Source organism: Podarcis bocagei, assembly GCF_964188305.1.
Source record: "Podarcis bocagei genome assembly, chromosome: 3".
Classification (NCBI taxonomy): Eukaryota; Metazoa; Chordata; class Lepidosauria; order Squamata; family Lacertidae; genus Podarcis; species Podarcis bocagei.
In genome coordinates this window covers 11,107,431-11,119,971 of record NC_138127.1, presented here as the reverse complement: position 1 = coordinate 11,119,971, position 12,541 = coordinate 11,107,431, and the positions used below count along the sequence as shown (strand labels likewise).

At 41.5% G+C, this 12,541-nt stretch overlaps 1 protein-coding gene across 7 annotated transcripts in view; it reads right to left on the bottom strand.

The window, feature by feature from the left end:
- Positions 1–250: 250 nt before the first annotated feature.
- Positions 251–12,541, bottom strand: part of TPO (thyroid peroxidase) — a 105,705-nt gene continuing 93,414 nt past the window's right edge. For 2 of the 7 annotated variants that reach the window (XM_081189058.1, XM_081189055.1), the window contains exon 16: positions 3,118–3,453. In XM_081189058.1, coding sequence (XP_081045184.1) covers positions 3,222–3,453 — 232 coding nt within the window. In that variant the 3' untranslated portion in view covers positions 3,118–3,221. Of the gene's footprint in view, positions 428–1,131; positions 1,291–1,516; positions 3,454–12,541 lie in introns of those variants that run through there. The other 5 variants (XM_081189057.1, XM_081189061.1, XM_081189059.1 and 2 more) reach the window with 5 other exon arrangements.

Here is a 12,541-nt window from a genome sequence, read left to right as displayed (position 1 = left end):
TAATGATGAGGACCTTCCTGGAATTATGAGGGTTTTGCAATCCCCTTCTCTTCTCTATATCTGTTGAAATGTCCTGCTGCAAGAAAGTAGAGATAAAAGGAAGTTCTCTTGGCATTTTGAAAGGCAACTTTCTGAACAGAGAACGGACATGTAAATTTGTTTTGAGACACTGATAGATTGAAACAGAACATTATCGGAAACTGTGCGATAATGGCAACTTCAAAACGAATGAAGAAAGATTACGGTTGTTGTGGGATCTTTACTAAGGGCAGAGACGCCTGGCAACGATATATCTTTAGATCATTTATTCAGTTCTGATTGAAGTTCTCTTTGCTTTCTGTTACAAAGCACAGCCTGATGGGATCTTCTACAAATGTTTTGTAATCATTCATATGCAAAGTAGAATGCTGGGACTACTGGGATGATCCTAAAGGGAAAAAGAAAACAAAGGCACTCATTAATTTCCCATTTAAATCTGGCCCAAATAAGCAAAAACACCAAAATGCATTTGGCTACTGGGCTAAAGCCCTAATGATAATGTTTGTCTGTAGCACCTTGGCTGAGCCATCACTCAACCAGCAGAATCATACTCCTCTTACCTCCCCAAATCCAAAGACGCTTTTACACTTTAACTGCTGCTTTGTGATGCCAGGGTGTTTTGATCCAACCCAATTTCATTGTTTGGGCTCATTCATTTTGACAGCATGAGCACAAATAATCCAGATTGTGGACTTGTCTTTGTCCTCATCAGAAACAGCCTGCGATAGCGATCTTTTCTTAATTTATTTATTTAAAAGATTCCCACACCACCCTTCATCCGAGCCTGCTCTAGGATGGCGTGCAATGTACGTGAATAAAACGATTAATACCAGATAGAAATACAACAGATGAAACATTCCTAATGCATTAGCAAAATGAGAAGGAGCAACAGCACTTCCAAACTATTGTGTAGGCTAAACAAATCCATTTAATGCTGCATGGGCAAATAAAAAATGTTCTAACTTGGTGCCAAAAATATTGTAATGTCAGTGTCGGTCATACCTCTTGGGAGAAGGTGTTCCAGAGCTGGGGCATTGGCACAGAAAGGGCCCTCTCCTTTGGAGCTACATAGCACAGCCTCCTTTAGGGATGGGCAGGCAGGGTTGGGAAGGAGTGTGCCTTCAAATACTTGGGTCTCAAGCCATTTAGATCTTTAAAGGTGTGTATCAGCACTAGGAACTGGGCTCAGAAGTAAACAGGCAACCAGTATAGCTCTGTCAGTATGAAGCATGGTGACCAGGTAAGCCTTGTCTGGGAAATGACCACAGCTGGGAAATCAGATGAAGCCAGTAGAAGGCACTCAATGCCACCTGGGCCTCACATGACAATGTTGTTTCAAGAAGCATCCCGAAGCTGTGTCCTTGATCTTTTAGGGCAGCGGTTCTCAACCTGTGGGTCCCCAGATGTTGTTGGACAAACAACTCCCATCATCCCTGAGCCTTGCTAGCTAGGCTGTTTTAGGGGGAGTGTAGCCCCATCCAGAACAGGCTGAGCATAATCCCGCCCCCATCTTGTCAGAATTCAACATTATTGATCCTTATCCAGCCTGTTACTGAACTCAGTACATTGGCTCAGCCTCATTTGATCCCGATGACAGAGAGAAAGAGCTGGATGCCTGGAGTAAGATATGGTATCTTACTCCAAACTCCTATATCACCACACCTTCTGGGGTCATGTGGGTGGTGTTCATATAATGTTCAAGAATTTTGGGGATACAATGGAACTTATATAAGACCTATAATGTAAGAGACATGGGGTCAAACAGAACCCACCCATGCTACTTTCTGAAACTGCCCCTGCAGGTAAAAATGTAGCTACTGCATGACTGTGCCCCCTACACCCAACCTGCAGAGGCATCCCATAAGATACCATGGGTGATGCTATCAAAAGCCACTGAAAGGTCAAGCAGAGTCAACATGGTCTCACTTCGCCTGTCTCACCACATCCCTGTAAAAAAATTAAAAAGTACATCTATCAGGACAACAAAGGACTGCATTTATAAGTATGGGTTTGTCTGATCATCAATTAACAGCGCCAACAAAAACAAAATAGGCATAACTCACAAGGCCATTATCCTATGAATATAGGTTCCTTTTCTTCATAGCAGTTGTTCTGTAGTGTTAAAATGAGCTCAAAACTGGTTGCAACTAACACAAGGAAGCTTTGCAGCAGAGCACTAGAGCTGCCAGAGAGCTTAGCCATAGAGAAAAATGGGCAATGCCATGGGTGTTGTGTTCAAAGGTATTGGCAAGAAGGCCATCATTGTGTGTTGGAAATGGCAAGATATCCTGGTGTTCTGCCAGGAATGGAAATCTTACTAATAAAACAAGTGGCTTCTGTTAAGAGAAAAAGCTGGACCATATTAAAAAATTAAGCACCAACCCTGGTTTCTCTCCCCCCACCCCATGAATCTGAATTGGATACGTCCTGAAATATCTAGGTGCTTTTCAAAAAATTCAGTATATTGCAGCTTTATTTCCAGGTTCCTGGGCATGACATGAAGCCATGTGCTGTAGCAACCTTCTTCATGCTAAGATGTCTGGCTTTTGGGGATGAGAGTCAGGATTTCCAAGTATGCCATCTTGGCTCTCATGTAAGAAAAGTGGGGGATAAATGTAATAAATAATGAAATCAGATAAATATTTTAAAAGCTAATAACTGTGACTATCCAGTAGTGTTGTTCAGCAGCATTCTGGGTCTGTTATCCACGATACAGTATTTTGATGAGACAGTTCACATCACCTTCTTCTTTTAAAACCCTTTCTATTGTTTACTTTCCGATATCCCTGCTCATCTTGTGTTTTCATTATTTCTTACTGAACAATTTCCCATTACAATAACCCTGCTGAAGTTGTGCCTAGTAAAGACTTTCTGCATTGCTATATGCATGATCAGTCCCGTTAGGAACAAATATTTTGGAGTTGTCTAGCTGAACTACAAAGCTAAATATGCTGCTGGATGAAAAATACTTGTACTAATTTAAAGGACAATATTCCAGAAGCTTTTAAGGCACGCCATACCTTATCAACTGCTTTAACTAGTATATTTGACTGTGTTTGTGATATATTCATCTCATAGCTGTTTTGGCAGTTTTCTTCAGGAGACAGATTCTTTCCATCATTTAACACCTGTGAATTAACTGAGCCTCTAGCCGAGCAGGACCTATTAAATACAAACAGTCATCACCCACCTGTCAAATGAACATGCACATTTGCTGTATGTGGAGTTATGCTATTGATCTTTCTAGCAGAGTACTGCTTAGTCCGCTTTGACTGACATTGGCTCTCTGAGGACTCACGACTTTCCTGGAACTGCCCCCAATATCCTCTTAACTGGAGAGGCCAGGGATTGTACCTGAGACTTGTTCGTGTTAAACATGTGCAATACCATTGAGTTATGAGCCCATGAAGTGACCTAAAATTTAAAGCATGACTGGGATGGTCAGATGCAAAAGTGGGGTCCTTTAAACAGTTGTGCTGAATAGAGAATTTATCAGGTGTAGCCTAAAAGGTGTAGCTTTCAGAAGGTGACAAGCTTTCATCTTTCGCACTACTTTAGCAATGCCTTAAAACTGAGAATAGTGTTTGGGGTGATGTCCTGCTTTGTTGCTAGGGATGCATGAAGGCAGCAATTTCGTCTCCAACCTGTATACATCACAGTTGATGTAGTTTCCATTCTGTTGCAGTTTGGTTTCTGCCAAGTTCTATGCTATTTGCCTCCCTGTCTGCTATTTAACTTTTAAGATACGTAACTTACATAATTGACATTCATTTCAATGTAAAAGAAGCATTAAAATGTTTAAGAAGCTATTATGTTATCAATTGTGGACTAAAACACAATAATGATGTGAAGAAATACCAATCATAGTCGGTTAACTGTTGCTGCCTAGAAACATGTAAACTGCAGCAATTTCTACTTCATTTTCCAGTTTTTGTCAGAATTCTCTGACATCCCTAATTGTTCTTCATACTACATAAATTTTATTGTATGTTTATTTAATGTGGCAGTTGAAACTGTAAGAAAGTGTAAATTATTCCTTAAGAAAGTCATGAAGGTGGTTGAGTTCGCAAGTAACACCATGTCATGGTTTATAAACCATAGTTTAGTAAGCCATAGGTTGACTGTCTATATCTGACCTGCAGTTTAACTATACTGTATTAGCCATAAGCAAACCACACTCATAAGCCATGGTTGGTTGGTTGTTTACCAACCTTGGTTTATGTTAACCATTGTTAACATTATGTGCAAACCTGGACCTCGTCCTTAACTATGTATTAGAACTCAGACTCACCTAAAAGCCATAGAGCCGTGAGTAAAGAGCAGCTCTAAAATGAAACTTTTAAGAAGGCTTAGTGGAATTTAATACATTGCCTGTACACTGCAAGCCAATACATGTTTACTCAGAAGTAAGCCTCATTTATTTTAGCAAGGCTTACTTCCAAGTAAGTGGATATAGGACTGCAATCTAATTAGTGTGAGTACTGACAAAGCCTTGCTAATTCATTGCTTGCCCAGCTTTGAGACTGCAATGATGTTATTAATCATTGTGCTCAGGTACAGAGGCCAAACATATAAATTAGTTCAAGATAGGTGTTTCCTTGTTTTTTCCCCTCAGAACCCTCCCAATGGAGATAAGTTTTAGACTATCCACAGGGCAACAGATAGATTTTAGTCTCAGGAAAGTTTCACTGATTACATATTATTTGACAGGTGCAATAATATAATGAACCTCAATCAGGCAGCGCACACTTAGCAGAGGACGTTAAAGAGATTCATTTAGTAGTCGTGCCATGTGATGTATTCACATTAGATGGGATAGGAGCAGATGCAAGGTTAAAATCACTCCCCCCTCCAACGGCACGTTCACACACAAAAAGTACATCACTATGTCCCCGAGACGGACGCTGAGCATGACAGCTGTTTTCACCTTTATGTGTGAGCCATCTCAAGTGACTCAAGACATCAAAATCAATTTAGCGCAACTGTATTCTGCAAATGCCCTTTTTCTCCTCCAAAGAATGTGCTGCTTCACAGAAGCATAATAGGAGCCTATTTCTTGCTTATGGACTTTGTTCAGTTTCTGTGGGTAACAGATCAGATGGAGGACTGCACATGATCCTTATTCGTGCAAGTTAGAAGAAGGAAGGTAGGTAATTGGGGGGAGGTAAACACCTCAAATATTTCTTCACTTACACAAATTAGAGCCCAACTCCATGGACATTTACTCTGAGTTCAATGGGGCTTACGTCCAAGTAGATGTCACAGAATTGCAGCCCTCAACCTCATACCAGGAAGGTCCTGGTTTCAGAATGATTCTCTATGCTATATTGCAGATCTTCAAAGGAAAAGGAATACGCACAGTTGCCTGCATATGGCAAAAGGTGGGCATGATTTCTGAAGGGCATCAAGACCAAGGTTACTGTGGTTTTTAAGAGGTGACATTCTGCCACTTTACAGAACAAAGGTTTGTGCACCCAATGACTGGGTGAAGCCTTTCTAATCACTTGGTGACAGGATTTTCTAAAGGCAGAACCTCTTTTAAAGAGAACTAAAATGCCAGTTCCCCACCCACTCTAGGTTTATATTATCAAAACGGGTGTTAGAAACTGAGATATGAAAACTAGGAGCTAAATGGCATGTCTAGGCGCGCTTTTCTTTATTTAACAATAATACAAAGCGGAAAATGAATGAGCTGCAGCTAAAATGTTATGTTCATTTGTCACATGGTCTAATCCTTCCCTTGCCCTACCCCCCTAATATGCTTAAGAGGGTCTCTTCTCCAGTCTTCAGAAAGTAGCTGGAAATGGGGGGCAGGAAAAAAGCCCTCCTTTTCTTCCACTCTGCAGTTTTAATCTGAAATCATGGGTGCAGTACTGCGCCCAGAGCTCAGAAGCTGCTTGCGCTAATGAAATTCCTTGTCGCAAAATGTGCCTATAACAGTGGGAGTTTCGAACACTGATCAAAACACCCTGGCCTCTGTTTCACATCCAAATTACCCGTCAAAACTCATTTTCTGTTTTATTTCTAACTTTTGTTATCGTATTACCCCATGGAGAATGCAATCTTCTTGCATATCATTTAACCAAACCTGAGCATATGCATCTTTCTTTTTCGTTCCCTGGTAACTTACGTACTTAACCCCTTTCCTACGAAGTCTGCCAAAACAACATTAAAAATAGATTGCTCCCCCCCAAAAAAACCCCTGCATGTAGTGCTTCAGTTACAGTGATTTATTATACATGAAAAATACAACAACCACCCCTTCAAAGGTGAATATTTTCCCTCCTTCCTTTGGTAGTGTTCAGATGACTATATATTTGAAATGCAGCTGTAGGCACAAAGACTTGTATTGGTACGAAAGTTAACAGGGAAATCAAACTTCATTCAGCCCCAGCTGCCCAGCCTTGCTCAACATTCATTTTCAGAGCTACTTTCTGGCGTTCAAAAGGCTTTCATGGCTGCTATGTAAGAAAAAAGATGGTTTGTACAATAGCTGGAGGAGAATGAGGTCGGGAAGGTGATTACAGGCAGAAATGGCACAAGTTGATTCAGTGAAAAAAGAATAAGAAAAGTAATCTTGTAGCCTTGGCAGCTTTTGCTTATTGCACCGGTAGTCTGACGGCTGTAGGGTGTTAGCCATGTGATACTGGCCTTGGCCTCTCCTCATTGCAAAGGAAATTGCCATCACTGAGTCCTTTGACAATTCTCAATCCTTTCATTTAATGTATACTCAACAGGCATCTGTTTTGATTGCCAAATAGATGAATTGAGTGGTGTGTCATGAACACAGAACAGACAATATGTCTGCATGCCTACTCTATGTGACTTCTTGTTATGTAAGTGAGACGGTGCAAGAAAAATAGTATCAGGTGACTTTTCAATGTATTGCAATAAGTTCCTAGGTCTGTCTGTCCTTTGGATTATGGGCAGTATTCTACCAATGAGTCCTGTCACTTGCACAGTGAGATTTCTTCCTCTCTCTTTCCTCTGCATTTGCCCCACACCCTCTCCAAATCTGCTGCTGAGGGTTAGAGGAACGCTTAGATTGAGAGCGAAATGTGGGGCAGGGGAAGGGAGGGGGAGAGCATTCCATTGTACAAGCAGAGATCCTTGCCCTGATGGAAGATTTGCTACGCTGGGATTCCACTCTGCTCCTAAAATGGAGATCAAGTGTAGATAGCCTCATGGACTGCTTATCATGAAACTGGTCTACAGTGGTACCTTGGTTCTCAAACTTAATCGGTTCCAGAAGTCCGTTCCAAAACCAAGGCAGGCTTTCCCATAGAAAGTAATGCAAAATGGATTAATCCATTCCAGACTTTTGAAAACAACCCCTAAAACAGCAATTTAACATGAATTTTACTATCTAACAAGACCATTGATCCATAAAATGAAAGCAATGAACAGTATACTGCAGTCACACAATCAATCAATCAATCAATCAGTAGCTGAACTGGGTTCCACACAGTCACAAAAACAAAACAAACAAAAAAATGCCACAAAAATGCAAAATAAATAACAAAAACAGTCAGACCTCAGCGTAAAACTCAAATCAAGAAGCGTAACAATAAAAACTGAGCACGTTCAGCTTCCGAAAAAAGTTCACAAACTGGAACACCTACTTCCCGGTTTGCGGTGTTCGGGTTCCAAGTTGTTTGAGTACCTAACCAATGCACAGGGGGAGGTGGTCCCCTTCTCGATTTTTCGGAAAATAACAATTTACTTTTATGTCTAATTGAGGAAGAAAAGCTGCAACTTTCCTTCAGGCTGCACATGTGAGTATAGACAACTCCTCATTTACACACAGGGCCAGATACCTGAAAGTGGTACCCGGAAAGGGAGAATCCACCTGGCTCAGAAGGAGACCCTCTCTGGAGCCCAAAGAGGACATCCTCTTCAGGCTACATGTGAAACATGAATAAAATTTGAGGGGAATGAGCAAAGAGAAGCCTTAGAATGCATATAACCTTGCATGAGAGAAATCTGCCCCTCTCAGTCAGATTTCATTTGTCAAATTCCCTCCTGACTATTGACTATTTATTGGCTTTAAGAAAGAAATCAAGCTCCCTTCTCTTGTAAAAGCAGATGGAATTGCGAGATCTGGAACTCAAAGACCTTTAGGCCATTAGAGTGGTAGTTAAGGGCATTGTGCAACCGTTTTCTGGGGAAGACATTTCCATACCTCAGCACTATAGAGGGAAAGCTCTTATGTGAATCTCAGGAGTCATGGTAAGTGAAGGGGTATAATGAAACCAGGCAAGCAGTCCTTCTGCCTGATTTTAAAATTTAATGGAATGTCTTCTCATTCTCTCATTAACATTATTATGTCAATTATTCTGTTCTGCTGAAAAGCAAGATTTCAGTTTGACTTAGACCAGCCAACGTAGCGGTGTGCTTCAGGGTATTAATCAAAGTAAATTTTTGTAGCCTTTGTGTGTTAATCTAACTGGGTGTTTTGATCTCTATTATCTGAATTTCAGTAGTCTTAAGAGGTCAGCAGCATGGAGCTCTGGTGGTCTACGCTATTTAAAGTCTATTTAGAGAGTTCAGAAAGGCAATGAGCTAGGCATCTGAGTGGAGGTGGGTGTGGGTGGGAACTTGAAGGACAAAACCAGAGCTATTTTATCCCTTAATCTTAACAATGCAATCCCATCCACAGCCATACATATTCATAGGGATGTCTTTCCAGGTCAGCGTGTATAGGATTGCAGCTTAACCCATTTGTAGAGAAATAAATTAACATTGATTCCAATGAACTTTATGTTGTTGTTTAGTCTTTTAGTCGTGTCCGACTCTTCGTGACCCCATGGACCAGAGCACGCCAGGCACTCCTGTCTTCCACTGCCTCCCGCAGTTTGGTCAGACTCATGTTTGTAGCTTCGAGAACACTGTCCAACCATCTTGTCCTCTGTCGTCCCCTTCTCCTTGTGCCCTCCATCTTCTCTTCTCTTCTCTTCTCTTCTCTTCTCTTCTCTTCTCTTCTCTTCTCTTCTCTTCTCATGAGGTGGCCAAAGTATTGGAGCCTCAGCTTCACGATCTGTCCTTCCAGTGAGCACTCAAGGTTGATTTCCTTAAGAATGGATATGTTTGATCTTCTTGCTGTCCATGGGACTCTCAAGAGTCTCCTCCAGCACCATAATTCAAAAGCATCAATTTTTTTTTAAATAAAATTTTTATTGGGTTTTCAGATTTTATATTGACATTACAAACACACAAAGACAAAGACAAACATGCATAATTTCAAATCCTTACTTTCTTAACCACATTCTCGGACTTCCCCACGTCACCCCTTCATACATCCTAATTCCAATAGTTGGCTCAGCAAGTTCTTACTTTCATCTTCAAAATATTATTATAGTCCTTTTTTAACTTAGTTCTTCTTAATTAACCAATTTCAACTTAAACATCAGTTATAGTCTTAACATCCTTTTCTAAGGTCGACCTAAGTTCCCTTTCACAAATTTCCCACTTTTAAATATTAGTTACTAAACACACTAAAATTAAATGTCATACAATTCTCCTCCTTTTGGATTCAGAAGCTCTCACCCCTCCTCTTTCCCGGTTTCGATCCCCAAAAGATGTCCACAATATCAGTTCTTAGCCTGGATTTCTCACATCCGAGGCCTTCAAGTCCCCATCAGTCCCTCTCCGTCGATTTTGTTGGTAGTCCTTTATGTTGGTCATCTGGTCTCGAAGGAGCTCTTTCCCAATAGGATCCAAGTTTCTTCCAACCAGTCCTCCATATTCCAAAAGGGAGCCCCAATCATATTTCTTGCTTCTTTTAAGTCCCAATGTTCCAAATGTCCCAAAGGCTTCCCCTTTCATCTTGAACAAATTTGCCTTCCGTAATTCTTCCGATCCCCCCATAAAGGGATCACTCCCTACTTCATACGCAATTTATAATCCACAAATTGCTTGTTTTCTTTATATTCCACAATTGTAGGCTTTTGGTTGGCCCTTTCCACCAGCAATATTTCCGCTCCTCCTTCTCTCTCCTCTGGTCCTGTAAATATCTCTTCTGATTCAGCTGCAGAGTTGTTTTTTGTCAAGTCCTTAACACAGTCAGCAGGGTTATTTACTTTAGCATTCAAGGTCGCAAGTTTTGTAGCCATAACTGTGTTCTGGTCTTGTAGCATTCCCACGAGAAAGAACATTTTTTCTAACTCTGCTTGTAATTTTCCATCTGCAGCCATTGTAATGTCTCAAAATCCACCCTAGAGGGGTTCTGGTTACTTAGTATTCCTTCTCCAACAGTCAGTAACTTTGTTTATTTATTTCTTCTTTGTTTCCAACAGCTTAAGATCAAATGTAACTCATCCAGTCTCAGAGATAGTAAATAACAAATTTTTCTAGTGTTAAAAGCTCCTCAACAGGCTCGCTCCCGGATCGCTCCCGGATCCGGGGGGGGGGGGTTCACAGCAACTTCTAAAATTCCGTTCTCATCCTCCAGCACAAAACTTCTAATGCCAATCGTGAAATTAATAACTTTTGTCTCGCAGAGAGATAGATAGTCTCTCCACCTTAGTTATCCAATTCTTGCTTTAAATATCTGCAGAAAGAGGGAGCAGACTTCCTTTTGGCACTCTCCCAATCGTTCCAAATTCACGAAAAAAGAGATTTTTAAATCCAAATTCCTTACTACTCACGGGTTGTTTCTTTTTTAGTCCAGATGTTCAAGGAAAAAAGTCAGCGCTCTCCGGCCATGGCTCGCGGCTTCACTCCACTGAAGTAGCGGTCTACTCACAGCACCACGCCACTCTCCGCACCCTCTTCAAAGCCTTTAAAAAGGCTTCTTTGTGGGTCGGGGGGGCGCAAATGGTGCCCGCCGAGTCACCAAGTCCACAGGCTTCCGCGCCTGTGGTTTCTGAGGGTCCCCACGTCGCCGCCGCAGGACCCGTCCTCAGTAGAGCCGATTCCCTCCGGAGCTCGGAGGGAATCCGCCATTGACCGATCGCGCTAACCCGGAAGTCCAAAAGCATCAATTCTTTGGCGATCGGCCTTCTTTATGGTCCAGCTCTCACTTCCATACATCACTACTGGGAAAACCATGGCTTTAACTATACGGACCTTTGTTGGTAAGCTGATGTTTCTACTTTTTAAGATGTTGTCTAGATTTGCCATCGCCTTTCTCCCAAGGAGCAGGCTTCTTTTAATTTCATGACTGCTGTCACCATCTGCAGTGATCATGGAGCCCAAGAAAGTAAAATCTCTCACTGCCTCCATTTCTTCCCCTTCTATTTGCCAGGAGGTGATAGGACCAGTGGCCATGATCTTCGTTTTTTTTGATGTTGAGCTTCAGACCATATTTTGCGCTCTCCTCTTTCACCCTCATTAAAAGGTTCTTTAATTCCTCCTCACTTTCTGCTATCAAGGTTGTGTCATCTGCATATCTGAGGTTGTTGATATTTCTTCCGGCGATCTTAATTCCGGCTTGGGATTCATCCAGCCCAGTCTTGCACATGATGAATTCTGCATATAAGTTAAATAAGCAGGGGGACAATATACAGCCTTGCCGTACTCCTTTCCCAATTTTGAACCAATCAGTTGTTCCATATCCAGTTCTAACTGTAGCTTCTTGTCCCACATAGAGATTTCTCAGGAGACAGATGAGGTGATCAGGCACTCCCATTTCTTTAAGAACTTGCCATAGTTTGCTGTGGTCAACACAGTCAAAGGCTTTTGCATAGTCAATGAAGCAGAAGTAGATGTCTTTCTGGAACTCTCTAGCTTTCTCCATAATCCAGCGCATGTTTACAATTTGGTCTCTGGTTCCTCTGCCTCTTCTAAATCCAGCTTGCACTTCTGGGAGTTCTCGGTCCACATACTGCTTAAGCCTGCCTTGTAGAATTTTAAGCATAACCTTGCTAGCGTGTGAAATGAGTGCAATTGTGCGGTAGTTGGAGCATTCTTTGGCACTTCCCTTCTTTGGGATTAGGATGTAGACTGATCTTCTTCAATCCTCTGGCCACTGCTGAGTTTTCCAAATTTGCTGGCATATTGAGTGTAGAACCTTAACAGCATCATCTTTTAAAATTTTAAATAGTTCAGCTGGAATATCATCACTTCCACTGGCCTTGTTATTAGCAATGCTTTCTAAGGCCCATTTGACTTCACTTTCCAGGATGTCTGGCTCAAGGTCAGCAACCACACTACCTGGGGTGTACGAGCCATCCATATCTTTCTGGTATAGTTCCTCTGTGTATTCTTGCCATCTCTTCTTGATGTCTTCTGCTTCTGTTAGGTCCTTTCCACTTTTGTCTTTTATTATGGAAATCTTTGTACAAAATGTTCCTTTCATATCTCCAATTTTCTTGATCAGATCTCTGGTTTTTCCCCATTCTATTGTTTTCTTCTATTTCTTTGCATTGCTCGTTTAAGAAGGCCTTCTTGTCTCTCCTTGCTATTTTTTGGAAATCTACATTCAATTTCCTGTATCTTTCACTATCTCCCTCACATTTTGCTTGCCTTCTCTCCCCCGCTATTTGTAAGGCCTCGTTGGACA